Source organism: Cyprinodon variegatus, unplaced genomic scaffold (assembly GCF_000732505.1).
Source record: "Cyprinodon variegatus isolate N-32 unplaced genomic scaffold, C_variegatus-1.0 Scaffold32, whole genome shotgun sequence".
Taxonomy (NCBI): domain Eukaryota; kingdom Metazoa; phylum Chordata; class Actinopteri; order Cyprinodontiformes; family Cyprinodontidae; genus Cyprinodon; species Cyprinodon variegatus.
The window spans coordinates 680,896-691,017 of record NW_015150485.1 but is presented as its reverse complement, the minus strand read 5'-3'; the positions used below and the strand labels follow the sequence as shown (position 1 = coordinate 691,017).

General features: G+C 37.8%; 1 protein-coding gene across 1 annotated transcript in view; it reads right to left on the bottom strand.

Moving 5' to 3' along the window:
- The window catches only part of LOC107102473 (protein turtle homolog A-like), a 79,524-nt gene that overhangs the window by 55,259 nt on the left and 14,143 nt on the right, over positions 1-10,122 (bottom strand). Inside the window, exons 2-3 of the mRNA XM_015401801.1 lie at positions 7,475-7,569; positions 7,196-7,396 (exon numbers count right to left, since the gene is read on the bottom strand). Coding sequence (XP_015257287.1) covers positions 7,196-7,396; positions 7,475-7,535 — 262 coding nt within the window. The 5' untranslated portion in view covers positions 7,536-7,569. The remainder of the gene's footprint in view (positions 1-7,195; positions 7,397-7,474; positions 7,570-10,122) is intronic.

Below are 10,122 nucleotides of genomic sequence, written 5' to 3'. Positions count from 1 at the left end.
GTCAGGCTAATAAATAACACAAATGAAGGCATAAATCTTCAAAAATCTAAAAAACTGACTAAGGGAACTGAACTACAACTTACTCATCAATACCACTAACATTGCCAAATTGCAAATCTCTTCTCTTTTGTTTTTTCAAAACAGTGTTTATTTCCCTCTGTGCTGATCTGTTCACAACAAAAAGAGCAGCTTCGTAGGTTTTTCAAACACCCAAAGCCACACAATACCCTCTCTCTGGAGAATTCAACCACACAATACTCACCGCACACACTCTCACACAATGCATTTATTTTTCAAACCATCCCTGACTGAAGGCTCCCTAAAGACTCCTTCCCTTAATGCACTCTGTGTTGACACTTAAATACAAAACCATCTACTGCTAGTGAGAAATAAAACACTCAAAAAATATTTTAAAAATCAACCTGTTATGAAATGCCCTACATGATGACAGAAGGATAAATTATAAAATGGGAGACACATTCTAATGGTTTCCTAATTTCAGTTTATTAACTGCTATTATTCAGAAAAATAATTACCAGAGCTGTGCTAAACCTCTGAGGGGAAAAAAAGTCTTTTAAAACTTTAAACATTCTTCTCACTTCAGGTGTCCTTCTTAAAGCTCTCAAACGAGTCAGAAGCAATCCTGACAAAAGGAATATTTGGAGAGACTATGCTTTGTGATTTTTCTAAACATTTTATTGAGACTGAAGGACGCACCAGACATATTGATTTTCAAACCTCAAAAAATGGGTGTGCAACATTTTGGAGTTAAAATAAAGAATCTTTTCTGGGAAATAATCCACAAAGATTCTTGTTTGCATTGACAAGGGTCTGTAAAAAAAATATTAAATTCAATACCATTTTCTACAACACAGACATTTATGTTCCTGAAAATGGGATATCTATGGGCATAGAGCCCACACTGTCTCCAAGAGATGTCGTCAGCTCTTGGCAAGTCGAGGAGAGGCATTCAGGTTTCGGTTAGAGAAAGAAGAGGATAAGGTTACACTCTGTCTTGCCTGTAGCTCTATGTAGGGCTACCGTGTCATGGTTTGAAATTTGAATTCAAGCACTAAAGCATCTAAATAAGAGGCCTAACTTGATGCTCCACTGAACACAAGCAGTCCCAGTGCAAGGCTATCAGCTTTCTCCACATGGGAAGGAAGCACATTAGCTTCTTTAGCTGTGTTTAAAAGGTTACTACTGCTTACAGAAGGACAGTGCATTTATACAGCTGTATTTGTTTTTAATAAAGTCAGCAGAAGCATGGGTGCTGAGGGACCATATTTCCTGTCCATAGAGTTGACATCGATGCTTTGATCATTTACCCAGCAACAATAAACACTTAACTGTCTGTTTCCTCCTTAAAAACCTAACCCTAATTCAATAAATCTGTCTTTTACAAAAAAAAATACAAAATCTGAATATCAAAATAATGCAGAAAGGGACATTTATGTAAAAGAAATAATCTTAAATTGACTTTTATAAAAAGTTCAGAGAAGATTTTTCTTCTTTTTCCTTTTATTTTTTGTTGGAACCAGGACAAATCCCTATAGGTAGTAATTTAAACTACTATAAAAAAAACTAATAACTAATCAAGCTAACAGATAGATGATCTAATATCCTAACATAATTTAATGATGATTTTGACTGCTGAAGATTCTCCGTCATCCAGGTCATAGTCATGCTAAAAAAGTAAAAAAAGAACAATCCACTTGACTTCGTCCGGTTTATTTTGCATGTTTTCTAATCCAAAACCAGTTTTTTTTTTTTTTGGTCCACTGTATAAAGCCTCAAGCTAAACGCTATTTCTGACATTTTGAATTGAAAAAGCTTCTTTAAACTTGAACATTTTCTTCGAATCATTTTGACAAAAAATAGCGATTATATTTACACATATTAGGCTTTATATTTTGACTTAGCCGTTAGTTAGATTCCCCATGAGACTCTTGCTTATTGCCCTTAGATACTAACATCTTATTACTACTCCACACAACCTTACTTCATAACAAAAACATTTGCCTCAGCAAGCAGATTCACTTGGATAACTAAAAGGAATTATACCAGCTAGACAAAAGTTGAAGGCTGGCTCTTGAAGTCCAACTGCTTCGACACCCGAGAACCCGCCTCAGGGGTTGAAATGCACACTGCTCATTTCAACTCTAAGGGGTCTAAGTTTCCCATGATGCACCTGTAACCAACCCAGCAACCAGCACCTAAACGAAAGCTCAAGCTGAGCATCAGAGGCAACAAAGCATCTCTTTTAAGCCCTTTGAAACAAAAAGAAGCATTCTTCCGTTTATTGCTGGGAAGTCGTACGAATAGCAAAAATAATACATTTAAATATGAAGCTTTAAAAACAGACTTAGTAGGTGGACAAAACATATCATTTGTAATTCAAACGGTAGGCAAATGTTCAGGTTACAAAGAGCAGAATATTACCCTGCTTCCACTTCCATCCAACCTTATTAGGTAAGACAATAATATATGCTGCAGCTCGTCTTCTGCAGCAGCAACAAAAGGCTAGTGTATTTTATGAGCCGGGACCATAGAATTAAAGTGCATACTGCTCCCACATTTGATAATTCAGCCAATCAACCTAAGGTTTACCCTGACTTTATTGCTATGTAAATCTCAGTATCAAATTTCCTGGTTTAGGCTGGGAGAGGGAGTGGCTCCTCACTCAGAGGGGAAAGGCTGTGACTCAAATGAGAGCAGGTTCTGATCCTTTGACAAACACAAATCAAAAAGGCAGAGATTACAGAGCATTTCTCTGTGTTAGCACAAGAGATCAATCTGAACAGAAGAACACTGTTATACACTAAACAAATATAAGGCGGATACTAGAAATGTACGCCTGGAAACGCTCTGCATTAAACTCATAACTACTAGGAGCACCTTTTAAAGCTTAATACTTAAAGGATTAGTTATGAGTTAATTCTTGGATTAAAATGTCCTTAAAACAAAACAAAAAAATCTAACTTTGGGGCACCATTTGGTCCCATTTCAGGTCTTTGCTGGTTAGGGATGACGATCCGGTAGCATCTGTTGATAGACTACAAGATGGAATTTCCATGCTTGAACTGCCTCACATTTTGACACTTTTATGGGTTTATTTGGATTTTATTTGATAGATCGACACAAAATACTGTTTATATTTTACAAATATATATCGGCATGCATGTGAGTGTTACATTTCTTAACGGATATTGGGCTATTTTCTATCATAAACATGAAAAATACTGAATAATTAATTTCAGCTCTACCACAAAATACAGAGCTAGAAAAAATAAAATGGAAAAAAGGATGGATGGATGTACAGACTGATAAAATCAATGTGACTTTCCCTGTATGTTTTTAAACTTCTGCATTTTGCCTCTGGGCACAACTTTGCTTTGGTAAGAAAATGTGGAGAAAAAAAATCAGATTATATAACTCTATTCTTCTGAAGAAATTCCCTTTAACTTAAACATATCAGATGTCTCAGCTGGATATATATAAAAAAAAAAACTGGGAGGGATGTGAACAGTTTTCGTTTGCACAGCATGGGATAAATGATGCAAGAGGGAGTAAGACGGGTGTTCTAGATAATTTAGAGAGAAATAATTATGTGGTTAAATGTTGATTGGTCTTTGTCAGTCTTAATATTGATGGAGATTAACAAATCAGGTTAAATGCTATCTTACTTCTATGTTGCTGCCTTCTTGCCTCCCACTAATTTCGCTTTTTGAAGTTTTAGTTGTAAGCCACTTCAGACACTGTCTATAAAAAAAACTGCACCTCCATCAGAACTTTCCATGGTGCTGCACCAAATATCCAAAAGCAATGCCCAGGTCCAGAATGAAAATCTTTACAGACATGTCTAAAGAGGCACAAAAGGCATGTTAACAAAGGACAGATCTGAGCCACCCAGACATGTTTTTTGTGTGTTTTTTTGTCCACATTTGTTCCATTGTTTGTGACTTTAAAGGATAACAGAAGCCTCACAAAGGTAGGCCTGACCCATTCAGGTTATTTTTTTTACCTTCGACCGCCTTTGTTCATGATGCTCTGGGTAAGAATGCGAACAATAGACGATGATGCAATGTGAGAGTTGGTTTGAAAGGCCACCAAGGTGTGGTGCTGAATGTAATCTGAGAACAAGAGTCTTGTTTCATCTTTGACTTCAGCCAGAAGTACACTCACCTTACTCTGTATATTACCTTTAATGAATGAGAACTTTACACTCAGACATTAGTATAAGGACGGTGTAAAAAAAAATGATTTAAAGCAACACTGCATATGTGGGACTGAACTTCTTTCTGTAGACGTGTTTTAAGATTACACCTTTTTTTTTTTTTTTTTGGGGGGGGGGGGGGGTATTTCGTTTTTATACAGGCTGTAAAGGAGATCACAGTTAGAACTCCCCAACCCCTCCATGGTTATTAATGTAGTCTCATAGGTACAAACTATGGTAACACACAATTCATTACATGTCCTACACTATATAACATTACTGCTGAGGATGATAAATCTTAGGCTTTTTCCCCCCTCTATGTTTTATAGCTAAAAAAAAAGCACAGAATTCATAGAGGAACACATAGAATTAATGTAGTAATGTATATGACAACAAACAAGAAAACTCTTAATGATGATATGTTGTGTTTGAGATTTTTGGTCTGGATAATCAAATAGAAGCCCATTTGTTTTTGGACCTTTACTAACTAGCAACAAGGACAAGCTTTAAAGTATTTCCACAAAGAGCTGTATCCAAGCATATTAATGGAAAGTTTAGGTCAGGGGTCACCAACGTGGTGCCTGTGGGCACCAAGGGGCCCTCAAGGACAACATGGGGTGCCCTCAGCATCTTTTGAAAACAGAACAATTCACCAGTGGACTGAATCTGAAATGTTATTTTTTACTGAAGCTCTTATTTTGAAGCATTTATGAAGCATTTTATCATATCAATAAATTAGAACATTTGAGGATTTATATGGATTTCATAATGAGAATATCTAAAAGAAATTTAAAAATGAAAAGAAACAATAGAAATATGTTTATTATCTATGAAATTCAGGTGAACGCCGACTCCTCTAGTTCATAGGTCAGTATTGGTAGCCCGTCCTATGACTCAGTACCCATAAAGTAGCCCTCAGCCGTAAAAAAGTTGGTGACCCCTGGTTATGGCTATGTTCAAACTGTAGGCCTTAATGCTCAATTCAGTTTTTTTGGGTGAAATCCGAATCTTTTGTGCTGCTGTTCACATTTCCAAATATATGCGACTTGTATGTGACCTCCAGCGTGAACTGCATTCATACAACGCAAGTGTCCCACATGCACAGTAGAGGACGTGATGACATCACAAGCGAGCGTGCTCTGTGTTTAAATAAACATGGATGGTAGTGCGAGTTTTCATTTCTTTCCCATATTTCAACCCCTGCATTAAAAGCACAGTCTTTTCAAGAGGATAGAAAATAAAGGCTGCTCTCTGCATTATTGTCCGCCATGTCAAGTATTAATGGCGTACAGTTCGGATAAATGCGACCTGTCCGTTCAGATACAAGTCGCATTTGAAAAGACCAGATATGTATCGGAATCAGGACCACTTAGCCAAGTGGCCTGGGTCGCATTGGAAAAAATCCGACATGTGTTTTTCAGACTGTCATTAAAAGATCAGATACAGGAGACAAATGTGTAAAAAAAAAAAAATCGGAATTTGGTCACTTCAGGCTTCAGTGTGAAGGTAGCCTTAGTGAAGCGAAAAAGCATGCATCTTTACCCCACATTCTTAGTAGGTAAAAAGAACTACACATAAGTACACATTGATTAACATACTTTTCCAGTTGAGGAGTTCTGAATAAAAGCATATTGACAGAAAGAAAAGTATTTTTTAACTTAAATTTAAGGTACCGGTACTGATCATTTTCTTTTGTTTTTTTTTTTTGTTTTTTTACATTTTAGTATAATTACTGCTCTAAGTAGATTGCTCTTTCAGCTAAAGGCATGTTTTAGAGTCTCTTTACTCCAGTTAAAGGATTAATCAATTACTAAATTATCTATTAATCATTTGAAATGTCAATTAATTACGATTAATCCGATTAATTGTTTCAGCCCTAAAATAAACTACCATAGGTTATTTGGTGCAAAGACATCATCAGCAAAAATATTGAAGACTTTAAATAACAGTGACATTCGCCATATGTCATTTTTATTCATTTATTTTAATAATTTAGTTTAATTATGAATAAACCTAAAACTATAGCAAAAGCTTTCATTATGTAGCATCCAAAGCGCTAAGCAGGAGATTATAGCAGCCTCCTGTTCATCCAACTCATTGGAAACAAGAAGCAGAAAGATGATAAAGGCATGAAGAGCTTTTATTGGGTGCCCGCTATCAGTCAAATCGGTAACTGATGTTAATCATCTGACTAATGTTTTCTTGTTGTTGGCTGAGAAGATTTAGAAGATATCATCATTCATTTTTAACGTGGACAGTTTTCTCATCGATATTAACAGTTTCTACATGCATTAGGTAAAATTGTAGCTCCACAATGTTTCAAGATGAAAGGAACTAAGAGTTATAGCTAGAAAATGGCAGACCAACTTACTGAGATTTACAGCTGCAGCGACTCTAATAGCAAACCCATTCCTGCTTGCAGGATCCATCAACAGCCCAGGAGGCTTATCTACTATCAGACAATCTTTATGAAAAAGCCAATTTTCTGGTGGCTAATAACACCTCCAGTACATTTCCAAAGGAGAAATTATTTTTAAAAATATGATCAAATGTCTGACTTGCTGAGCAAATGTTCCCTGCCTTTACTCAGGTTTGAATATGGATCTAGAAAATTAATTTATGTATCTTCCCATTTTATAAAAACAATCTTCTGTACAAGGGGTTTTATTGTCTTCTCACCCAATTTCACATTCATCTCTTGATTTCTGCCAGCCAGTGCAAAAAAAATGTGGAAAGTAAATGTGCAGAGTGTCTAAACCTTTCTCCTGCTGGTCTGCTGCTTCTCCAACGTTTAACATACTTTAAAGGGATCAGATTAAAATGGTGTGTCTGCTTTGATTTCCACCTTATCAGTAGTCATCTTCCTCAACTCAGCTTTTGCTTTTCATTTTGCTCCTTCTTTCCTCCCAAACAGATTTCTTGAACTAGCTGTGCTTAAAACTACTCCCGTGTTTGCTTAGTTTTATAACAGGTACTCACCTTCAAAATGTGGATGTATATGTGCTGGGTAGGATCCATACTGAATCAGGACAGGAATTTCAAGCCCTTGTCGGACCCATTCCACCACATGAGGGGATGCAGACGAGCCAAACTGCAGCTCTAGTGGAAGGAAACTGCACTCCAGTTCCACTGAGTCTCCAACCTTTCCACGAACTTCTGACTTGATGCCTTCCGTTGTTACTGATGAATTTAAGCAGTGAAATAAGTTTTAGTAGTTTGTCAAACATTCTTTACATGAGATAATGAAGTGATACTTACAAAAGTGGCAAATGACTACAACTGCAGTGAAAGTCTGCCGGTATGATCTTCCTGACCCCATAGCTGTCACTCACACAACCTGCAGCCTGTTCACTCTGTTGGCAAAAGAGACACAATTGCCACATTCCCATTACTTCCTTGGCTGCACATAGGATGACAGCCATCTGTGACAGCTTTCCAACCTAAAAAGACTAAACGAGCTGTCAGTACTGTCATCATTTTACAGGAAGGGAGAAAAGAGCATTTGGATTTTTCTATAGTTTTCCAATAACTGGAATTCATCCCATATCATTTCACAAATGGCAAGAGCAGCCTCTGCAGCCAGACTGCCTGGCCTCCTTCTCCTTTTTCTACAAGTTGATGACATAAACGCCATATCAATCTTAGGAGTCACGTGAGCAGCAGCAGCTTAGTGTTTTATTTAAAGCACATCAATGACGGTACCCGGCTGCAGCATTGAGACTATATGAGGTCAAGGACAGGATAAAATTGAGAGGATAGGACCAATAGGAAACATTGAGGAATTCTAATTAATGTCAAAGTGCAAAAATGCTTCAACTTTGCTTTTTGTGTTTGAAATGTACTACAGTACGCCGACCTGGAACATCCGTTTCAATTGGAATCTTTCATTACTTCTGGTTTAGAAGACACCAACGGACATATTTGCAACACATTTTTCATGATTGTTGAGTTGTTTGAAAAAAAAAAAAACAATAAAATAGCTGCCAGCAACCATCTGTTCCCAGTAGAACAAAGTTGTGCCTCCAGCCCTGCTCTATATATCATGCATTTCAATGCAACCACAGTCAAGTAAGCAGCTGATGTTGGTTTCAAGGTTTTTACACAGCCTGGAAAAGTTTATACATTTTTGAAACTTTTTTGTTTCCCCAGTGCAAAATAATCACATTGGGACCTTTGAATTTTTAAAATGTATTATAATACCAGAACTCATTGAATAAAGCATAAAGTTCTAGAAATATGTTTTATTTATTTCCACCATTTTCTAACAGAATTCTTGAAAACAGGAGGATTTGGGGTTATTGCTATGATCCTGTGGGCTATGTTGGCCTGGGCCTCAATAACACTTTGACCTCTGAGGGAAACATAACATCGAGGGCAATTCTAAGATCTCTTTAGCCTCTTTCCCACTGAAAGTAGTGAGTTAATGCGTGTTTTATAAACATGGATCGACCCACTAACAATTGACATTTGGCTACCTTCCCACTGGCAGAAGAAACTGGGTCTAACCCCTCACTGGAAGCTGCGTGGCCTCCGTCCCCACACATCTGTGTGTCTGGTCACACCATCACACAAGATTGGCTTTGATGATTCACAAGTGTGACAGAAATCAGGAAAGTAAACAATGGAGAGAAACATGTAAGGAAGCCAGGGCGTAGTCAGTATTCTTTATTATTTTCCTCTTATCTGTCTGAATCCCTCTCACCAGCGCTGCTCCATGCTTATTGAATGTAAACAGAGTGGTTTCGGCCTGTTAGATCAGATGTGATTGGCGCAGTGTGTTGACGTCCATACGTTGCGCTCAATGGTATCAAGTAATTTAGCGGCTAAAACCAGCTCTGGCTATCCCACAGCCTGCCAATCAGTGCCTATTTTAACACGGGTAGCGTGCAGAGTAGTTTGACCCAGGTAGACACGCATCAGTGAGCTGTGAACTGCCACTAAAAGCTGATTGTTACCAGGTTTAAACAGGTTTTTTCCCCCCTGACAAAGGCTTTCTGACTGGCTACACCTCACATTCAGAATGTATGTCCTAGTCTATGGTCAAGGACCACAAGAAACCTTAGGATATCGGGAATTAGAAAATCCAAAAGGTTGGATTTTTACCAATTTGCAATCTGACTCATCCCAGCATTTTCTGCACAGAATGTCTGCAGGGGAAGCTCATGGCAAGAATCGGCATGACTATCTTGTTAACAAGGCATTGACTGTGACAACAAATTGGCAGACAAGTTGGGACCCAGCCTTACTAATTTACAGTGTAAAAACCAAGCTATTTTATGTTTTTAGTTTAACACAGTATCTGAAAGCCCGCAGCATGGAGATATTTTAGTATTTAGCAAATTTGAATAATCAGATTATCGATGGTCTTGTTATAATTTCCAATTGCTATCCAGAGTGGTTAACACTCTACCGCCACATCAGCAGTCATGCACACCTTATTTCCTGTTTGCACCCTGCACATTTATCGCCTTTCTTTAAATGTGGGTCTGGGGCAAAGTCTAAACCAGTGGAAAACAATTACGTAGGCTGTCAACAGTTGCTGTGCTTGGTTCAACACACTCCCATGCTTCAGCAAACAGCGCACCATACAAGATTTTCTCTAGAATTAATGTGAGAGTGAAAACTCAATCTGCAGCCCTTCTGTTCATCACAGTCAGCTGGAACGTAAACACTCCAATCCTCAGTCCTTCACCTACCTGACTTTTTGCTGTTGCATAGAAAACTTCATGCTCAATCGGTTACATTTGATTTAGATGTAAAGAGTTTGAGAAGAGAGGACAAGGAGAGAGGAGGAGTAGCTGACACATTATGGTTATGCTGCAAAGAAGTAAAATCTGATACATTCAGCCCGGCTGTCCATCACTCATCTTTATTCTGCTTAGAATGAACAGATGCTCAGTATACAG